At 47.0% G+C, this 22,576-nt stretch overlaps 1 protein-coding gene across 2 annotated transcripts in view; it reads left to right on the forward strand.

Moving 5' to 3' along the window:
* Positions 1 to 22,576, forward strand: part of LOC126183640 (succinate-semialdehyde dehydrogenase, mitochondrial) — a 213,604-nt gene that overhangs the window by 137,732 nt on the left and 53,296 nt on the right. For both annotated transcript variants that reach the window (XM_049925779.1, XM_049925780.1), the window contains exon 6: positions 19,945 to 20,108. In XM_049925779.1, the coding sequence (XP_049781736.1) occupies positions 19,945 to 20,108 (164 nt within the window). The remainder of the gene's footprint in view (positions 1 to 19,944; positions 20,109 to 22,576) is intronic.

A 22,576-nucleotide genomic window follows, 5' to 3' on the forward strand; every position in this document is an offset into this window, starting at 1 on the left:
TGTATGGTATGCTGCATCAGCTCATCAGAAAGAAGTCTGAAGGCACTGATGACTGTGTCATCCACTCAGTGGCAGGCACGTGCAATGGGTCCTTCTCTCCTTCAGGATGTTCAAAGCAGCCCTTTTTTAGGTGATTGTCTGTTAGCCTTCTGTTCTGTTATATCCTTAGCACCCATTCCCACTGTTGGATCAACTGACTCCTAAGACAACTGTAAAGAGAATTGAGACACTTACATATTGTAACTCTTTCTCTGTCTTACTATATTCAATGGTTGTCTCTGGCAGCAAAGTGCCATCTGAATCTAGTAAGTCACTTTCCGATTCTTTTTCAGAGTTTTCGAAAATTTGCAAAGTTTCTTCATTAATAAGATCACACTAACATGACATTGAAAATGAAAATGCCTGTCACAGGCAAATAAACAGAGCAGGTAAATAACAGCAGCAACACCCAAAATAGCGCTGAAAAGTTACATATAATACCTTGAATCCAAAGCTTTTGAACAGTGCACATGTCATCATTCGAAGCATTTATTGTCGCGTGAAGAAAAATAGAGCACAATCTAATTATGGAAATGGTAATTCTTGTAGAAGGAATTATGCCCGTCTTCATTTGACCCTTGCCATTGTACCCATGAAATCATAGCAAGTTGCAGTACATCATTGTCAAAAGCGGAAGAAATAAGGAAAAGTCACATAGTTTGGTGGTAAAATGTTTAAAAACTGGATTTGTTATTGCAGAAATAAAAGTTGAAAAGTGTGTTTTGACTCCTTTCACAGTTATAATGCTACTATGTAGCATGTATAGAGAATGCAGAATTAAGTGGAAAGATTATAGTTCTTATTAAATTGAAAAGAACAGAGCAAATGGTGTCACCATCACTTAATCACATCCAAAATACTTTGATTTCAGTGATTACAGCATTCTGCAAGGAAGGAAACCTATATGATCGACGGTAAAGCTCTTCATTTTGTATCGCCTCCTCCCAGGCATGTAGGATTACATTCCGAAGGTCATATCAAGTTCTTGATATGGAATTGGGTCAGTTTTCTCACATCATCCATTTCATTTCCAACAAGGTTAACATCAAGTGTAGGAAGTAGACAGTCAAGAAGAATTGTCTCATTCTGTTCTGTAAAGCATCCCTGTGCCATTACTGATTTGATCCTTCTGGTATCAGATTACTCCTCCAGTTGTTATTGTTTTACTGATGGGCACAGGATATTATTCATAATATTACTAGATTGTACAGCTTCAACCAGATTATCTATCCTATAAAGCATTCCAAATAAATGCAAATAATTGTGCACATGCATGGTGCACGTGCACACACACAAGACCACTGCAATCGTTTGCTGAGTAAAATACCAATTTCTGAGGAAAAAAGTTTCAGCCATTAAGATTTGACATTGTCCACAACAGATTGTAGCTGGTAGACAAGGTTCTTCATTGGGGCCTCTGCTCAATGTCCAAGCATTTAAATTGCATGCGTACCCCTGAGCCAGCCGTGAAACCTATCCATTGAACCTTAGAACTGTACCCTGGCGCAACTCCACTAGCAAGTTGGAGAGGGAAGTGTGCAACTGGAACATGATTAGTGATACTCAGTCTGTGTGACACCATAACAGGAACTCGGACACTGCTGATGTGAATTAGGTGTGTCTGCATGGTTTGATATAAGCAGAGGTGTACACGTTCCGCTTTTAGCCCGGCCATGCTTGCCCGGTGGCCAGGCGGGCAGGCCGCAGCGCGTTGTCAACAGAACGGGCAGGCTGCTTCACTCGCAGCCAAGCCAAGCAGAACCCAACCCGGGCAGGCTGCGGGAAACTTGCTTGCCTGCCCATATTACTGCTGAGCTGCGCTATGCAGCCGTTTAGTCTGCGCGCGTCATTGTCGAATTATGAAAGTTCATTAAAAGTTTTTATTTTACCTGAGCACCAAAAGACAAACCCTAACATTATATATTAGGTCAAAAAAATATTGGGTTTCATTTGTAAATTCTTCCTTCACGCGTATATTTCAGGCTTATTGTCTATATAAATAAAAATGAATTTCCAAATGTGTTGATAAGCGTAAAACTAGAGAACGGCTGGACCAATTCGGCTAATGTTTTTTACTGTGTTCGTAATTCTCAGGACAAGGTTTTTATGAAATAAAATTTTTGGAAAATCGACCGAAAAATTGGAAAATTTGAGAACAACTGAAACTGAGTTTTCATTGTGTCCATGTGTTTGTATTGTAGACAATCTTGATGAAATTTTGCATACTATACCTTGAAACCAAGAGTCTACATAAAATTTTGTAGGGTGCATGGCAGAGGTTACTCTACCTAACGGAATTCGACACATTGTAAGTTTTTATTCCGATCTTGATGAAATTTGGCACACTTCATATTCAAAGCAGGATGAAGGGCGCTGTCTGCTTAAACTTATGAATGGTGCATGGCGGAGGGTACTTTACTTATAAACTTCTACACCAACCTACAGTTTTATTCCGATCTTAAAGAAATTTCGCACACTTGACCATCAAGAGGAACATCACTGTCTACATAATATTTCGGACAGTGTATGGAATAGAGCACCTTACAAAAGATTTGGTTTTTGAATATTTCCATATATATATATATATATATATATATATATATATATATATATATATATATATATAATGGAGGGAAACATTCCACGTAGGAAAAATATATCTAAAAAGAAAGATGAAGAGACTTACCAAACAAAAGCGCTGGCAGGTCGATAGACACACAAACAAACTATGTTTGTGTTTGTTTGTGTGTCTATCGACCTGCCAGCGCGTTTGTTTGGTAAGTCTCATCATCTTCCTTTTTATATATATATAGTTTTTGTTGGGTTCAAATTAATGATACGGTTATAATAGAAGGAAACATTCCACGAAGGAAAAAAATATATTTAAAAACAAAGATGATGTGACTTACCAAATGACAGTGCTGGCAGGTCGACAGACACACAAACGAACACAAACATACACACAAAATTCAAGCTTTCGCAACCAACGGTTGCCTCGTCAGGAAAGAGGGAAGGAGAAGGAAAGACAAAAGGATATGGGTTTTAAGGGAGAGGAAGTCTTTCCGCTCCCGGGATTGGAATGACTCCTTACCCTCTCCCTTAAAACCCATATCCTTTTGTCTTTCCTTCTCCTTCCCTCTTTCCTGACGAGGCAACCGTTGGTTGCGAAAGCTTGAATTTTGTGTGTATGTTTGTGTTCGTTTGTGTGTCTGTCGACCTGCCAGCACTTTCATTTGGTAAGTCACATCATCTTTGTTTTTAAATATATATATATATATATATATATATACACACACTCCTGGAAATTGAAATAAGAACACCGTGAATTCATTGTCCCAGGAAGGGGAAACTTTATTGACACATTCCTGGGGTCAGATACATCACATGATCACACTGACAGAACCACAGGCACATAGACACAGGCAACAGAGCATGCACAATGTCGGCACTAGTACAGTGTATATCCACCTTTCGCAGCAATGCAGGCTGCTATTCTCCCATGGAGACGATCGTAGAGATGCTGGATGTAGTCCTGTGGAACGGCTTGCCATGCCATTTCCACCTGGCGCCTCAGTTAGACCAGCGTTCGTGCTGGACGTGCAGACCGCATGAGACGACGCTTCATCCAGTCCCAAAAATGCTCAATGGGGGACAGATCCGGAGATCTTGCTGGCCAGGGTAGTTGACTTACACCTTCTAGAGCACGTTGGGTGGCACGGGATACATGCGGACGTGCATTGTCCTGTTGGAACAGCAAGTTCCCTTGCCGGTCTAGGAATGGTAGAACGATGGGTTCGATGACGGTTTGGATGTACCGTGCACTATTCAGTGTCCCCTCGACGATCACCAGTGGTGTACGGCCAGTGTAGGAGATCGCTCCCCACACCATGATGCCGGGTGTTGGCCCTGTGTGCCTCGGTCGTATGCAGTCCTGATTGTGGCGCTCACCTGCACGGCGCCAAACACGCATACGACCATCATTGGCACCAAGGCAGAAGCGACTCTCATCGCTGAAGACGACACGTCTCCATTCGTCCCTCCATTCACGCCTGTCGCGACACCACTTCTACCGTGCCCTGTGTGCCTCGGTCGTATGCAGTCCTGATTGTGGCGCTCACCTGCACGGCGCCAAACACGCATACGACCATCATTGGCACCAAGGCAGAAGCGACTCTCATCGCTGAAGACGACACGTCTCCATTCGTCCCTCCATTCACGCCTGTCGCGACACCACTGGAGGCGGGCTGCACGATATTGGGGCGTGAGCGGAAGACGGCCTAACGGTGTGCGGGACCGTAGCCCAGCTTCATGGAGACGGTTGCGAATGGTCCTCGCCGATACCCCAGGAGCAACAGTGTCCCTAATTTGCTGGGAAGTGGCGGTGCGGTCCCCTACGGCACTGCGTAGGATCCTACGGTCTTGGCATGCATCCGTGCGTCGCTGCGGTCCGGTCCCAGGTCGACGGGCACGTGCACCTTCCGCCCACCACTGGCGACAACATCGATGTACTGTGGAGACCTCACGCCCCACGTGTTGAGCAATTCGGCGGTACGTCCACCCGGCCTCCCGCATGCCCACTATACGCCCTCGCTCAAAGTCCGTCAACTGCACATACGGTTCACGTCCACGCTGTCGCGGCATGCTACCAGTGTTAAAGACTGCGATGGAGCTCCGTATGCCACGGCAAACTGGCTGACACTGACGGCGGCGGTGCACAAATGCTGCGCAGCTAGCGCCATTCGACGGCCAACACCGCGGTTCCTGGTGTGTCCGCTGTGCCGTGCGTGTCATCATTGCTTGTACAGCCCTCTCGCAGTGTCCGGAGCACCGGACACACCGGTGTCAATGTGTTCTTTTTTCCATTTCCAGGAGTGTGTGTGTAAAATATATATATATATATATATATATATATATCTGTGTGTGTGTGTGTGTGTGTGTGTGTGTGTGTGTGTGTGTGTGTGTGTGTGTGTGTGTGTGTGTGTGTAAGGTTTGAAATTTCCTAGCTACTGTCACTCGGGTGTCACTCGGGAAGGCATAATATTTTTAATATCAACTGAGCCATATTTTTTACCTATCAGTTTAATTAAGAAATCCTTCTCCCTCTATACTGCTAAATGGTCTCAGGTCCTTAGCGCACTTTTCGACGCACTTTTCGGCCACTAAATCTTCATCCTCTTTCAAGATATTTACAGAGAGAGGGAACTGCTTGTCAAATTTGCACACATGTCGTAACATACTCGAGGTTCCCGAATAAGTAGTTAAGAGATTTTTACATAGTTTGCATTGATACACACCTACCGATTTATTTGAAGCTGCCTCATAAACACACGAAAACGTTTCCCATGCGGCACTTGTGCTCTGTTTCATTACCAGAATGCATTCACCAGTTGTCAATTTTGTTTCTATCTCACTAAAGTTCGATCTATTCATTGTGCTGCCTCCACCGTTGCGATAAATGAACTGCGAGTTAACTACTTGGCTACTCTAGTCACGGTAGCTTGGCAGCGCAACCTGTTGTCAGGCGCAGCAAGCTGAGAGGGTCCCGTGAAGCTTGGCAGGCCTGTGGGAACCCAGGTAGCCCGGGCTTGCGGGAGCGCAAGTCGACCGCATTACCCACTATGCCTCAGTACACGCGCACTCTTGTGTTTACGTCACAGCAGGCTGACCTGCATGAATGGTTGCAGAGGAACTAGGGGCAAGCAGGCTGCAAGGGGAATTTGTACACCTCTAGATATCCCCCCAGGGGGTCCACAACTCTTTTGTGGATACGTGCGTAGCGAGCACGGGACCCCGAGCTAATGTGGCCTTCCTTCCTTTCCGGGCTGCATACCTTCCCTTTCCGCATCCTTCCCCATCCCTCTCTTCGCCCCTCCTCCCCTCACCTCTGGCTCTTTCCTTCCCTTTCTCCCCATCTGGGAGTATGGTTTGTGCCTACGTCCGGAGACGGACGCTCGTAAATGTACTGCATTCTTTGCCTTCCTTGCTTTTATGTCTTCTTCCTTCCTTTGTCCTTCTCTTTTCCTTACCTCTTCTCTTTACCCTTTTCTCCGCTGCGGCGTTTGAGACCTCTCTTCTTTCCTTTCCCTTTCTCTTTCTTCCTCCCTGTGCGTGTCTGAAGGCCAACCCACGCCTTTTGTGCGTAGCCGGTGACGGGGTAACGCGTAATTCACCGCCCCGGGTAGACAGGTAGGACACGTACGTACCCTCTGGTAACGGCCAGGCCCAGGGAGGGGTGATTACCCGAGCTGATACCTTCCAAAAGTGCCGATTGGTCCCTCCGTCCGTTTGTCGGGAGGTGTGACCTGAGGTGTGAACAATCACCTAAGGCGGGCGTGCCCTCAGAGAGGGCCCCCACAAGAGAGGAGTGCGCCATCGGAGACGCCGGTAATCATGGGGATTCTTCCGCAATGGTTTCCTCACCTTCCACTATGTCTGCTCACAAACGTAAGTATACTGAGTCTCGGCCACAGACGATTCTTCCATCGTTGCCACAGTTCCTTGTTGTTTCTCGGTCTGATGAAGGTCACGACTTCTCCACGGTCAACCCTTTCATTATTCAGAAAGGTGTCGACGCAATTGCAGGTCCTGTAAAGTCTTGTTCCAGATTACGGAATGGCACCCTGTTGTTAGAAACACACAGTGCCCTCCAGGCACAAAAATTGCTGCGTACTTCTCTGCTCCACACCTTCCCTGTCCGGGTGGAACCGCACTGTACCTTAAATTCCTCGCGTGGAGTCGTTTATACACGCTCCCTCGATGGATTGTCTGACGAAGAAATTCAGCACTACCTGTCTGACCAGGGCGTAACGGCTGTTCATAGAGTTATGAAACGGGTTGACACGAACATCATTCCAACCCGCACTGTCTTCTTGACATTTGACAAAGTTCAACTCCCATCGAAAATCAAAGCAGGCTATGAGATAATTTCCGTTCGCCCTTACGTCCCAAACCCTACGCGTTGCTATCAATGTCAGCGGTTCAATCACACCAGCCAGTCCTGTTCCAATCCGGCCAAATGTGTTACGTGTGGCAAGGATACCCATGAGGGTGCTTGTCCACCTCCATCCCTTCGCTGCATCAACTGTATGGGTGACCACCCTGCTTCCTCTCGAGATTGCCCCGTTTTTAAGGACGAAAAGCTCATCCAGGAAATAAGAGTGAAGGAAAAGGTGTCGACCTTTGCTGCTCGAAAATTATTCGCCAGTCGACGGCCCACCGTGCCTCAGACAGGAAAATACAGCACTGTCCTTGCTTCTCCTCGGCCAACAAAGGAGGCGGCCACGCAGACTTGCGACCTCACCTTTAGTACCACGGTCGTCAGATCAGCCAGCGCAAAGATCGCCCGTTCAACCTCACCACCTTCGCCTGCCCACTCTATGGCTCACCCTTCGTCGGGTTCTGCTAAATCTCGAGCCCAAAAGTCAGACGCCAAGTCTTTGAAAAAAGAGCATACTCGTGAAGAGTTTTTACGTACCGCAACTTCACAACCATCGGTTCCTCCTTCATCTAAACATCATACTTCCAAGAAGGCTACAAAGAAACCCAGTTCCTCTCCTTCTCCGCCAAGGCGTGTCCCATCTACAGCACCACCTGGCGGAAATCGCCCTCGGCCGTCTTCTGTGTCGCCGAGGCGCACTGCTGGTGGCCGGTCAACCGGCCGTTCGCTGGTGGCAGGGGCTGCTCCTGACCAACCTATGGATCAGGATCTTCTGCCTTCGGCTGAATGCCATTCCATGCTGTCGGTCGCAAGCTCTGAGCATTCGTTGCGTTGACAGCACCCTTGGTCACATCCCTCCATTTTCTGTTCACCCTATGTCCATTATCCACTGGAATATCCGCGGCATTCAAGCCAATAGGGATGAATTGTCGATCCTCTTACGATCCTACTCGCCGGTCCTCTTCTGTCTTCAGGAAACAAAGCTGCGTCCCCATGACCGCTTTGTTCTCCCTCATTTTCAGTCCATCCGATATGACCTCCCCTCTGTTGAAGGCACTCCAGCCCATGGAGGACTCATGATTCTTCTCCATGATACTCTCCATTATCACCCAATCCCCTTAAACAGTTCCTTCCAAGCTGTCGCCGTCCGTCTTTCCCTTTCTGGATACACGTTCTCTCTTTGTACTGTATACATTCCATCGTCCACACCAATGGCACGAGCTGATCTCCTTCATCTTCTTGGTCAGCTTCCACCCCCCTATTTGCTGGTTGGGGACTTCAATGCCCACCACCCGCTTTGGGGATCTCCACATCCTTGTCCACGTGGCTCTCTATTGCTAGACGTCTTCCACCAAGCGGATCTAGTTTGCCTCAACACTGGGGTCCCCATATTTTTGTCTGCCTCCACGACAAATTTATCTCATTTGGACCTTGCGGTCGGTACTGTTCCGCTAGCTTGGCACTTCGAATGGTTCGCCCTTGATGATACACACTCGAGTGACCACTTACCATGTGTCCTTAGACTGCAGCCTCCACTGCCATATATGCGCTCGCGACGCTGGAAATTTGCCCAAGCCGATTGGACACTTTTTTCGTCTCTAGCGACATTCGATGACCGTCGCTTTCCCAGCGTCGACGATGAGGTCACACATATTACCGACGTTATTCTTACAGCTGCGGAACGTTCAATACCACGCACCTCCGAATTGCCCCGGCGCCCCCCAGTTCCTTGGTGGAACGAGGCATGCCGTGGCGCAATACATGAGCGGCGACGTGCTCTTCGCATTTTCCGTCACCATCCTACTTTGGCCAACTGTATCCGCTATAAGCAGCTCCGTGCGCGATGCCGTCGCATCATCCGCGATAGCAAGAAGGCAAGCTGGAAATTCTTTATTAGCTCATTTAACACCTTCACTCCCTCCTCGGAAGTTTGGAGTCGGCTTCGACGGTTCTCAGGCGCGCCTAGTTTCTCCCCGGTCTCTGGGCTCACTGTCGCGCATGATACCTTAGTGGACCCCGTCGCAATTTCGAACTCGTTGGGTCAGCACTTTGCTGAGATTTCGAGCTCTTCAAATTACCCACCAGCGTTTCTCCTGAAGAAACGTGCAGCGGAAGTGCGACATCTTGCTTTCTCCTCTCAAAATCACGAAAGCTACAATACTGTTTTCTCCATGCGGGAACTCCAACATGCCCTCTCTTCTTCTCGCTTCTCCGCCCCAGGACCGGATGGTATCCATCTCCAAATGTTGCTGCATTTATCAACCCATAGTCTGCGTTACCTCCTTCGCCTTTATAATCGAATTTGGACCGACAGTACCTTTCCCAGATGGTGGCGGGAAGCTGTTGTCGTTCCCGTTCCAAAACCTGGAAAGGACACACATCTCCCCTCTAGCTATCGCCCCATTTCTCTCACGAGTAGTGTCTGTAAGGTTTTGGAGCGTATGGTGAATTACTGTTTAGCTTGGTGGCTGGAATCCCGCAGTCTTTTAACACCAGCCCAATGCGGATTTCGGAAGCATCGTTCTGCAGTTGACCATCTTGTTGCTCTCTCCACTTATATCATGAACAATTTTCTCCAGAAACGCCAAACGGTAGCAATATTTTTTGATCTGGAGAGAGCATACGATACCTGTTGGAGGACAGGCATCCTCCGCACACTGTTCTCTTGGGGCTTTCGAGGCCGGCTGCCCCTTTTTCTTCGCGAATTTATGGCAGAGCGCACTTTTAGGGTGCGGGTGAACACTACTCTCTCCCGTACTTTCTCCCAAGAAAACGGGGTACCCCAGGGATCCGTGCTGAGTGTTGTACTGTTTGCCATTGCCATCAATCCAATTATGGATTGTCTCCTTCCTGATGTCTCGGGCTCCCTCTTTGTGGACGATTTTGCGATCTACTACAGCTCTCAATGGACCAGCCTTCTTGAACGGCGTCTTCAAGGATGTCTCGATCGCCTCCACTCGTGGAGCATCGAAACCGGCTTCCGTTTCTCACCCAGTAAGACCGTTTGTGTTAATTTTTGGCGACGTAAGGAGTTTCTTCCACCCTCCTTACATCTAGGTCCTGTCAACCTTCCGTTTTCAGATGTCGCTAAATTCTTGGGTCTTATGTTTGACAGAAAACTGTGCTGGTCCTCCCACGTTTCCTATCTTTCGGCTCGCTGTCTGCGATCGCTTAACACCCTCCGTGTCCTGAATGGTACCTCCTGGGGAGCGGACTGAGTGGTCCTTCTCCGCCTCTATCGCGCCTTAGTGCGCTCGAAATTGGATTATGGAAGCATAGTCTACTCCTCTGCTCGGCCGTCTATTCTTCGGCGTCTCGACTCTATCCACCACCGTGGATTACGTTTAGTGTCTGGAGCTTTTTACACTAGCCCTGTGGAAAGCCTTTATGCTGAGACTGCTGAACCTCCGCTGTCCAATCGGCGAGCAGTCCTCCTGAGTTGTTATGCTAGCCATCTGTCTTCCATGCCTGCTAATCCAGCCCATGCCTTTTTTTTTTCGACGCCTCCTTTGATGTAGGGTATACAGGCCGCTCCTCCTCCCTACTACCCCCGGGAGTCCGCTTCCGTCAACTGCTCCATTCTCTTTCCCTCCGCTTTCCTAAAACCTTCTTGACAACTTGGGGTACAGCACCGCCTTGGCTCCGTCCCTGGATCTGCCTGCTCCGTGACCTTTGTCAATTTCCCAAGGATGGTACCCCTACACTTGTTTATCGTCGGGCATTTGCTGCTCTGTGTGCACAAATGACGGACGCCACATTTATTTACACCGACGGCTCAAAAACATCGTTAGGTGTAGGGAGTGCCTATATTGTTGGCGACATCCCAAATCGCTTTCGGCTTCCCGACCAGTGTTCGGTTTATACTGCGGAGCTTTACGCTGTTCTCCAGGCTGTCCACTACATCCGCCGCCATCAGCGGATACAGTACGTTATCTGCTCAGGTTCTCTCAGCTCTCTCCTCAGTCTCCAAGCTCTTTACCCTGTGCACCCTCTGGTCCACCGGATTCAGGACTGTCTGCGCTTGCTCCACCTGGGGGGCGTCTTGGTGGCGTTCCTCTGGCTCCCGGGACACACTGGTATCTGTGGGAATGAGGCGGACGATATAGCGGCCAAGGCTGCAGTCTCTCTTCCTCGGCCAGCTATTCAGTCGCTTCCCTTCACCGATCTACGGAGCGGTTTATGTCGCAAAGTTGATCATTTATGGCATGCGCATTGGTCGGCACTTCCCCGTAATAAATTGCGGGAAGTGAAAGCCCTTCCTTGCACTTGGACCTCTTCCTCCCGAACGCGTCGTCGGGAGGAGGTAATTTTAGCTAGACTCCGGATAGGGCACTGTCTTTTTAGCCATCGACATCTTTTAAGCGGCGATCCTCCCCCACTCTGTCCCCACTGCTCTCAGCTGTGGACGGTAAGACACCTTTTAATTGAATGCCCCTATTTTAATCCGTTACGCTCCCGTCTACAGCTATCGCCTGATCTATCGTCGATTTTAGCAGATGACACGCGCTCAGCCGACCGCGTTCTCCAGTTTATTAGTGACAGTGAAATGACGTCAGTCATTTGAAGCTTTTTTTGGGGACAACCACCCCCTTTCTGTAGTGGATTTTTAAGCATTCCTTCTATTTTTAGTTTCTCCAATTTTATGACTTTGTTCCCATTGCTGCTGGTTTTCAATTTCAGTTTTTTACTCTCTAGATATAAGGTCTTCAGTTGCCATGGCGTGAATTGATCTTACCACGTACTGGCCTTGTGCTTTGAAAATGCTTAAGATTAGGCCCAAACCCTCCTTAGTTGAAAACCTTGGTTGTAAATGAGTGTCTTTATTTATCAGCTTATCATGTAGGTCAGATGGTCCGGATGATACAGGAAAGGTGTGCAGAGCACACGTGTAGCACAAGAACTGTGGAAACAAGTGCTCGTTTATTCTGCGTTCCATTTGAGAGCGGAACAGTATAGAAATAACTTTAAAGTAGTTGAATGAACCCTCTGCCAGGCACTTAATTATGAATTGCAGAGTCATCATGTAGATGCAGATAGAAGAGGATATATAAAGAAACATAATTAATATATTATTTAAAACCATACAAAAGAGAAAAAGCTGGAAATTGTTTTGGCAGTTCGAAAAAATAGTGATATGAGCAACATAATTATTATGCAAGTTGGTTTTTTATCTCAAGATGTACCACAGAGAAATGATACCACTTAGTCTGCACATTGATTCAGTAATTTTTTTCTCATATTGTTTAATTCCTAATTGACCAAAATTTCTGTCATTGATAGTACCTTTCCAGAGTTCTTTTAAAGCAGTTTTATTATTATACAGGACCCACAGGAATGTTCCTGTTGGGTATTGAGTTAATATCACCAAAAACCTCATGAATAGTATTGAAATTTGGATGCTACATCAGGCAGTCAGTTGGTACAGTAATTATGTAGTTAAGTAATATCAAATAATGTGCAACAAAAATAATTTGATTCCACAAACTATAATAGTCAAGAGCTCTGCATTCATCCAATAGTTAGCTGACTCAACCGTTGGCGAACACCATGAGTTTGTTGACATTCAGATCAGTTTGTATTTATTTAGTATCTCATCGGTGGAGGGACTGGAATCAACAGTATCATTACCCAGTGAATCCTATTCAATTGTATATGAAGCACAACTTAAGATATATGTCTGTTCTAGCAGTTACATCTCAATAATTCTCTTTGTATGTGGTTCGAGTTTTGAAATGCCAGACTATGGATCCAAAGGATTTGTTTCCAATCCTCGGTCAGTCCTGTCACTTGCCACTTCTTTCACCTGTGGTAATATGAATGTGAAAAACACCGAGTTGTGTCATGGCTCAAAGTCGACATTAAGCTGTAGGCCTCCTGTAACTGGCTGGGGGAACTCACTTCAACACATACGATCTCCAATAGGACAGTGCCTAATAAAGCACTGTGGTGTTCAAATTAGCCTTCGGGTTGACGACAGATCTATCTTAATTCTTTGTTAATGTTTGAGTACCTTAAAAGACAGTGAAACTGTCAAGAACTGGATTAAACACTATTAATTACCTTATGGTCCATTATGTAAATTACGAAAATATGATGTAAATTACGAAAATGGGAATAAAACTCAAGTTGGGGCAGCAGACAATGGGTGGCTGGGTATCTTACTGTATTGTGGTAATCTTGTTGCTTGACCACAAAACATTTGGGTCCACTCAAGAAAGACTTCAGCCACTATAACAGATCTTTCTTCTCTCAGTTATCAAACATTTCTCATGATGTTTTCAAGTCACAACTACTTTGTTACCACCCACCTATTTTCTGTTGTCATGCTAAATTGTCCAGCTATATTCATTTGATGTACTGTTGTCAACTTGATCAAATATTCTGATTTGTTGAAAAGTAAAATGTGACAATTGAAAAGTTGTAGATGGAATACAAATAATGGAAGGAGCACAGTAAGTAAGAACTATATAATTGAGAACGCAGCTTGTGGTCTAATGGTTAGCATTGCCGCCTCTGGATCACGTGGTCCTGGGTTCGATTTACAGCCGGGTCAGGAATGTTCTCCGCATGTGATCTGGTTGTTTATGTTGTCTTCATCATCATCCGGGAAAATGGCAAGACTGGACTGTGAAAAGATTGGGAATTTGTAAAGTTGCTGATAACCGCATTGTTGAGTGCCCCACAAACCAATCATTGTAATCATCTGTACAGTCAAGACATAGGCAGGTGAAATGCATACATCAGGAATGAGAACATCGCTGAGCTTTCAGACAGTGTTCATGGTCAGAACTAACAGAAACCTTCCATATAGTGTGATGCTAAGTTTGTAAATTTATTTTTTTACTGCAGGTAGGTTGTTCTACATGCAAGTTACAATGCTCTCATCTTTCATTATAAGAGTTGTCTCGCTTAAGCACTGTTAAAGCAGTAAGTGTTTTTCAACAGCATTGTCTTCTTATTTCTGTTGTACAGCACTGATCTCCCCCCTCCCCCCACCCCGGGGGCTCACTGCTCTGTGGAGGATTTGTGCTTGGCTACCACGGGGCCCCAGCCTTTTCAGTATCTTTTCTCTTCCGTGCTGCATGTCTATCCTCTTGCTGTTCTTTTTCCCCTCCCTTGGGGAACATTTCAAGGCTGTTTTTGGAAATATAGTCTGCATTTTCAGTAGTCTGTATCGGAATACTCTCCACTGTTTGTCGTTACTTTTTTCTTTATTTGTTCGCCTTCTCCTGTCTTTCCTCCATTTTGGCATTTGATGTTCCTCTTTTTTCTTCTTCCTCCCTTTGCGCTCCAGAAGGCTGGCCCACGTGTCTGACATGTAACAGGTGACTAGGTAATGCATAGTTCCCAGCCCCGGGTCAACAGGTAGGGTTAGCTCATACCCCCTGGTACAGGCCAGGCCCAGGGAGTGGTGATTGCCTGAGCTACTACCTTCCCAAATTGCCAACTAGCCCCTTTGTCAAGTGTTCAGGAGGTGTAAACGATCACCTAAGGCAGGTGCACCCCTACTGAAGGGAGCCCACACTTGGAAGGAGCGCGCCATCGGAGACACGGGCAGTAATGGGGGATTTTCTTGCAATGAGTCGATCATCTTCACAGTCAATGGCTACAAAACATAAATGGAACGAGGCTAACGATTGAAAGACCCTCCCAGTTGCACCATGACTCCTCATGGTTTCACACACTGAAGACAATCAATCCGTCACTGTGGTAAATCCGTTTATTATTCAGAGAGGTGTTCATGCAGTTGCTGGCCCTGAGAAATCCTGCTCTTGTGTACACAGTGACACTTCACTTTTGGAGACTACTTCTGATTCTCAAACACAACTGCTTGCAGCTTCGCTCCTCCACAGCTATCCTGTTCATGTTGAGGCCCATCATATGCTGAACTCTTCCTGTGGTGTTATTTACACTAGGCTGCACAAGGGTCTGACTGAGGCAGAAATTCAAACATACCTCTCTGATCAGGGTGTCATTGCAGTCCATCAGGTGATGAAAAAAGTGGATGCCTCCTTAGTGCCCACATGCAATCTCTTTCTCAGTTTTGATAGTGTGGTTCTTCCATCAAAGCAGGTTATGAATTTATCACAGTCAGACCATATATTCCAAACCCTATGCACTGCTACCACTGTCATCGTTACAATGACACTTTAGAGTGTTGTCAACACCCAGCCAAATGTGTAAGCTGTGGGCGGGATGCTCACGAGGGCAATTGTCCACCTCCTCCTCACTGCTGTATCAACTGCAATGGTGACCATGCCTCCTTCTCCTGCAATTGTCCCATGTATCTTGATGAGTAGGCTATTCAGGAGATCTGGGAAGGAAAAAGTGCATCACCCGGTCGCTCGCAAGTTGTTGGCTAGTTGGAAACCCTGTGTTCTATCATCTTGCACCTACAGTACTGTTCTTGCTGCATCTCATTCGACGGAGGACATGGCCATGCAGTCATAAGACCTCAAATTTAGCATCGCAGTTGTGGAATCGCCCAGCGTCATAGTAGCATCCCCATCTCCTCCTCCAGCTGTGCAATATGCCACTAAACTTTCGCCTCATGGGGTGAAGTCATCAGCTACACAACCGACAGGCTGGAAAGGACAGAAGGAATACTCCTGTGAACACTTCCTATGTCCCTCCAGCCAACCAACATCCGAGTTTCCGTCTGCCAACCGGAAAGGCTCCAAGAAGTCAAAGGCGAATGGTCTTCTCCTTCACCGACTCAAAGATTCTCTTAGATGGTGTCGCCACATGATACCCTCGCCTAGCCAACCTCTGTGTCACCGGTATGCTCCCCTCCCCAAAAAGACGGCATTCAGTCTCACGGGGGAGTCATACTGCTCGTACAGGATGACGTTCCTAGTCAACCCATCTCTCTGACTACCTGTCTTCAAGCTGTTTCAGTTCACCTTTTCCTTCCTCACTTGACCATTTCCCTATGTACGGTTTACCTCCCTCCATCATTTGATGTCACCAGGGCAACTTCCTCAACCTTATTGGGCAGCTACCTCACCCCTTCCTGCTGCTCGGTGACTTTAATGCGCACCATCCCCTGTGGGGTTCTCCCAAAACTTGTCAGAGAGGTGCCCTCTTGGCTGACCTTCTCCATCAACTTAACCTCATGTGCCTTAATATTGGAGCACCCACCCTCCTTTCAGATTCCACACACACCTGTTCCCATTTTGACCTATCCTTCTGCACTGTCCAGCTTGCCCATTGTCTTGAGTGCTCCGTTCTCTCTTACATGTACTCGAGCGACTATTTCCTGTGCACTATTCGTTTGCTGACTCCTACCCCACCTATGTGCACACCCAAATGGCAGCTTACTAAGGCCGACTGGAGGCTTTACTCCTCCCTGGTGACCTTTGATGAACAATATTTCCCCGGTTGTGATGACCAGGTAGAATGTCTTACAGACATTATCCTTACCACCGCCGTACATTCCATTCGTCGCACTTCCTCTTTACGATGCCATGTCCTGGTCCCTTGCTGGACTGAGGCACGCCGCAATGCAATTCCCGTGCGGAGACGTGCTCTCAATGTTTTTAACCATCATCTTATGATGGCAAACTGCATTCAATATAAACAGTTTCGGGGATAGTGTTATCGCGTTCTTCGGGATAGCAAAAAAGCTAGCTGGATTTCATTCACCAGTTCTTTTAATAGTTCCACTCCCTCTTCAGTCATGTGGGCCAACCTGTGACGGCTATCTGGAACCGAGTTCCATTCCCCAATTTCCGGCCTGACATCAACAGACGATGCCACCACGGACCCTATTGCTATATTGCTATATCCAACACCTTGGGCCGCCATTTTGCAGAGATTTCGAGCTTCTCCCACTATCGCCCTGTCCTATTCCATCAGAAAGGGCGATACCCTTCTCTTCTCAGAATCGTGAGTGCTACAATGCTGCCTTTACTATGAGGGAGCTGGATCATGCTGTCACTTCGTCCCATTCCTCTGTCCCAGGTCCAGAGACTGTTCACATTCAAATGTTGCAGCATCTTTCTCTTGTGGACAAGCAATTTCTGATTCATACGTATGACCGCATCTGGGCAGAGGGCATGTTTCCCAAATGCTGGCATGAAGCCACTGTCATACCCACACCTAAGCCCAGGAAGGACAAACACCTTCCTTCTAGCTACCACCTCATTTCTATCACCAGTTGTGTTTGCAAGATGATGGAACGTACGATTCGTGCCCAGGTGGTACGGTGGCTCGATTATCACAGTTCTGCAGCTGATGATCTTGACCCATGTCATGAATGGTTTTCTGTGGAAATCTCAGGCTGTGGCCTTGTTTTTCAATTTGGAGAAAGCCTATGACACCTGCTGGGGGACTGGTATCCTCTGTACTATCTACACATGGGGCTTCTGTGGGCGCCTACCCAATTTCCTTCAGGAATTTTTAAAAGACAGAGTTTTCAAGGTATGTGTGGGTTCTGCCTTGTTGGACACCTTTATCCAGGGAAACGGTGTGCCTCAGGGTTCCGTCCGTCCTGAGTGTCGTCCTCTTTGCTATCGCCATTAAACCTACAATGGCCTGTCTCCCACTGGGCATCTCTGGCTCTCTTTTCATTCACAATTTTGCCATCTACTGCAGTTCTCCACGGACCTGTCTCATTGAGCAGCATCTTCAACGATGTCTCGATAGTCTTTACTCGTGGCGCATCGACAGTGGCTTTTACTTCCCCACTGACAAAACCATTTGCACGAATTTCTGGCGGCACAGTTGGTTTCTTCCACCATCGTTACATCTTGGGCCTGTTGCTCTTCCATTCATTGAAACTACAAAATTCTTGGGGTTCTTGTTCGAAAGGAAACTTTCTTGGTCTTCTCGTGTGTCTCACGTGGCAGCCCGTTGTATGCAGTCCCTCAGTGTCCGTGTCCTCAGTGGTAGTTTCTGGGGAGCAGATCTAACCACCCTCCTCCATTTGTACTGGTCCCTTGACCATTTGAAATTAGAATGTGGGTGTTTCGTTCATGCATCTTCACATCTGTTCCTCTTATACTGTCTCAATATTATCCACCATTGTGGTATCCGTTTGGCCACTGGAGCCTTTTACACTGGCCCAGTTGAGAGTCTATGCAGAAGCAGCTAAACTACCACTGTCCTTCCACCATGACTTTCTCCTCAACAATCATGCATGCCGGACATTGCAAGTGGGTCCCTTTTCCATTTTGCCGATCTGAGACACTGTTAGATCTCCTTTGCTGCCTGTTCAGAGAAGCTATAGAAATATGCAAATGTGAGAATAGCTTCAACAAGAAATGAGAAAGCCACAAGATGAACAGATCCTGGATTCGTGTGCTGCAGCAAATGACTGTTAAAGATAGCAAGAGGAGAACTGCATGGAAATGACTACGGAAAAGCATTTGGACGTGGGCGCGCCAGGTACATATAATCTGTGGCTGCGAGCTGGACTCCAGTCTACAACCAGCAATGGAGGACAAAGCTTTGACAATGCTAGCCACTCGTGCTGGCAAAACATCAGGAAGATCATCAAAGAAATGTTAGCTGAAGAACCTGAAACAGAAGCCAACAGGCAGTTTGTCATTATCATTATTGTTTTGACAGTTCATTTCTAGGTTGCCCCATTGGTTTATAGCCAATTTGTGTTTCCTCTAGTGTGGAAAATAAATTGCACTTAATTGTATGTGAGTAATGTGTTTTCACACATACACGCGCGCGCACACAGAGAGAGCCTTGATGGTCGAGGGTTTGTTCAGTTGCTTAACAAGAATGTTTCCATTTGTACATGTACTGTTATTCCCCCCCCCCCCCCCCCCCCCCCTTGTAAAAATCTTGTCGTCTATGTTTGGGGGTGAGTGGGGTATGGTTCAAATGGCTCTGAGCATTATGGGACTTAACATCTATGGTCATCAGTCCCCTAGAACTTAGAACTACTTAAAGCTAACTAACCTAAGGACATCACACAACACCCAGTCATCACGAGGCAGAGAAAATCCCTGACCCCGCTGGGAATCAAACCTGGGCGCGGGAAGCGAGAACGCTACTGCACGACTACGAGCTGTGGACAACCTGGGGTATGGGGGGAGGGTGCCATGTGTTGGCAGAGTTTACTGCCAGTGTATAACCTACTTCTGGCAAATAGAGCTATGGAGCCCGCCAAACTTCATATGGATGAATTACCGTTATTAGTGTTGTATGCTCTTATACAGAAGGAATTTGGAGAGAGTGTTATTTTAGCCTTGGACACAGGTGTGCAGCCTGGTTATCAAACATTATAAAGTCAACACCTCCTCACTCTTTGTGGCCAAATACTGATGGTGAAAATTTCTTGTATCACAAGGGCTTGAATCAGCTACCTGGAGGCTATTTGATAGACACTCTGTAGTAGTAACCATTAACTACTGCTGCTACGGAAGGCAGGTACCCCAGTGTAGTCAAGTTCATTGTTTCAGTAAGTAAGTAGTGGAAAATAAAACAGGAAGTTTGGAGGAATTTATAAGCTTCGTTGTGTAGCTGCTAAGGCTTTGCAGCAGGAAAGTTTGATTGATCTTGACGACTGACGTTTCAGACCTATGAAGAAATGTGACTGTTGCTAAACCAAAGCTACTCCTATATCTTGGAAAATTTAATACATACCGTATTTCATGTTTCTCTTAAATAATGAGATTTTAAATAATATTTGTATTGTAATATCAAAACTGTTTTATAATACCCTGTTAAAACTGTTTTTCATATTAATGCAGTATGTCCTCAACTGTAGAATGTCACAGGTTGTCATTTAACTACCTCAATAAGTCTTGAATAAGATTATATATTATGTATCATTTTTGTTACCAATATATTTATTCTGTACAGTGTCAAGATTTTGTCAGTTTGTAATGAAATTTTGTTTAAGGAGTGTGCGCGTCTAGATGGAAGCATTTATCAAGCCAAAATAGGGCACTTGAGTAACGTTTTAAGTGATTTTTTTCATTAGTTGTTACAATTCTTTTTATTTAAAGGATCCACCAATGTGGGAAAGTTGCTCTACAAACAGTGTGCACAAGGAGTGAAACGAATTGGACTTGAACTGGGTGGAAATGCACCATTCATTGTCTTTGACAGTGCTGACATTCAGAAAGCTGTTGGTGGTGCAGTGGCATCAAAATTCAGGAACTGTGGCCAGGTAAAAGTTTGATTGAAATGCTGTGTGTTACGCTTCTGTTGATACTTCTGTCTAATAGTGTTAGTGCATGACTGATAAACATTGGGAGGAGTTGGATATGTTTGTCTTATTTGGTCAGTATTGTAAAATTTCATGAGTTACAGAACTTTTGAAACCGTTTATGTATGACAGGGGGGGGAGGGGAATTGTTATATATTCCATCTAAATGTGAGTAGTAAATGGGAGGGAGAAAGAGAGAGAGAGAGAGAGAGAGAGAGAGAGAGAGAGAGAGAGATAGGGGGGGGTCAAGAATTGAAATGTTAATCACGGAGAATCTGTCTTCAACTGATCTTAAAGATACTGAATGTATTCCACAGGAGCTAGAGTAGAATGTGGGTTAAGCTAACCTGTATTGGCAACAATGGGTCTAACCTGACAGGGCATAGAATTGAACTGAGCCTGGATAACTGAGACAGATATTTCATTCCGAGCTGCTTCGACTCTATGCCACAGTGTTATCTTGTTAAAAGGAAGCTACTGTCCAAATTACTGACTATCCCAACCAGAGGTGTTTCGTTGTGTATTCGTTTGCAGGCCCTATACCATCACACTAGATGTTGTGCCCATATAATGATGACAAATGCAGTCTGGCAATGTTCGTTCTCCTCGGTACCTCCACATACGGATTCTTCATGGCATTGTATCTGGTCCACCTGAAGCCATCAAATCCATATTCAAGTGACAGTCACAGGATCTCAACTGTCAAGAGCAGTAATATCATGGAATGATAAACACAGTATTGATTGGTTACGATCCTGTTGCTGTTGAATTCAGACGTGTTGATAGAAGTTTCTTCTTTTTGCATGAGGCTTAACATGATCCACCAACAACATTCAAATGAGATTTCTGAATGAGAAACCTGCTGCATAATCTTTCCTTAAATACGTAATGTAGATGCTGTTACTCCTATCTATTTTGTGCAAATGTGCTGAAATGCTAGTTATTTGCATATCGAGGCATGCCATATACCCAGTTTGACATTTGTTGCGTGTTGTCTTCGTTGTGTTGCAATTGAAGCAGTGTGAACCATCTAGCCTTGTCACTCAGAAAAGCATTCCCAAAACAAATTATAGTGGCTAATAGTTTATCCTTGTTATCATAGTGTATCTTTTTAAATCGTGCTAGTTTCTACAATACATTTACGAACAAGGCAATGCTTTGTAATTGCTAAATATGTACTGAAATTTGATACGTGTCCTAATCTCCTCCTCCCCCTCTTTCTGCCTGTCTCCTCCTCCACCTCCTCCTCTGTCCATCTCCTCCCCCCTCCCTCTGTCCATCTCCTCCCCCCTCCCCCTCCCTCTGTCCATCTCCTCCCCCCTCCCCCTCCCTCTGTCCATCTCCTCCCCCCTCCCCCTCCCTCTGTCCATCTCCTCCCCCCTCCCCCTCCCTCTGTCCATCTCCTCCCCCCTCCCCCTCCCTCTGTCCATCTCCTCCCCCCTCCCCCTCCCTCTGTCCATCTCCTCCTCCCCCTCCCCCTCCCTCTGTCCATCTCCTCCTCCTCCCCCTCCCTCTGCCCGTCTCCTCCTTCTCTCCCCTCCCTCTGTCCAGCTCCTCCTCTTCCCCGGTCCCTCTGTCAATCTCCTCCTTCTCCCCCTCCCTCTGTCCATCTCCTCCTTCTCCCCCTCCCTCTGTCCATCTCCTCCTTCTCCCCCTCCCTCTGTCCATCTCCTCCTTCTTCCCCTCCCTCTGTCCATCTCCTCCTTCTCCTTCTCCCTCTGTCCATCTCCTCCTTCTCCCCCTCCCTCTGTCCATCTCCTCCTTCTCCCCCTCCCTCTGTCCATCTCCTCCTTCTCCCCCTCCCTCTGTCCATCTCCTCCTTCTCCCCCTCCCTCTGTCCATCTCCTCCTTCTCCCCCTCCCTCTGTCCATCTCCTCCTTCTCCCCCTCCCTCTGTCCATCTCCTCCTCCTCCCCCTCCCTCTGTCCATCTCCTCCTTCTCCCCCTCCCTCTGTCCATCTCCTCCTTCTCCCCCTCCCTCTGTCCATCTCCTCCTTCTCCCCCTCCCTCTGTCCTCCTCCTCCTTCTCCCCCTCCCTCTGTCCATCTCCTCCTTCTCCCCCTCCCTCTGTCCATCTCCTCCTTCTCCCCCTCCCTCTGTCCTTCTCCTCCTTCTCCCCCTCCCTCTGTCCTCCTCCTCCTTCTCCCCCTCCCTCTGTCCTCCTCCTCCTCCTCCCCCTCCCTCTGTCCTCCTCCTCCCCCTCCCTCTGTCCTCCTCCTCCTTCTCCCCCTCCCTCTGTCCTCCTCCTCCTTCTCCCCCTCCCTCTGTCCTCCTCCCCCCCTCTGGCCTACTCCCCCCCTCTGGCCTACTCCCCCCTGTCCTACTCCCCCCCTCTGTCCTACTCCCACCCCCTCTGTCCTACTCCCACCCCCTCTGTCCTACTCCCACCCCCTCTGTCCTACTCCCACCCCCTCTGTCCTACTCCCCCCC

Source organism: Schistocerca cancellata, chromosome 4 (assembly GCF_023864275.1).
Source record: "Schistocerca cancellata isolate TAMUIC-IGC-003103 chromosome 4, iqSchCanc2.1, whole genome shotgun sequence".
In the NCBI taxonomy this organism is placed as follows: domain Eukaryota; kingdom Metazoa; phylum Arthropoda; class Insecta; order Orthoptera; family Acrididae; genus Schistocerca; species Schistocerca cancellata.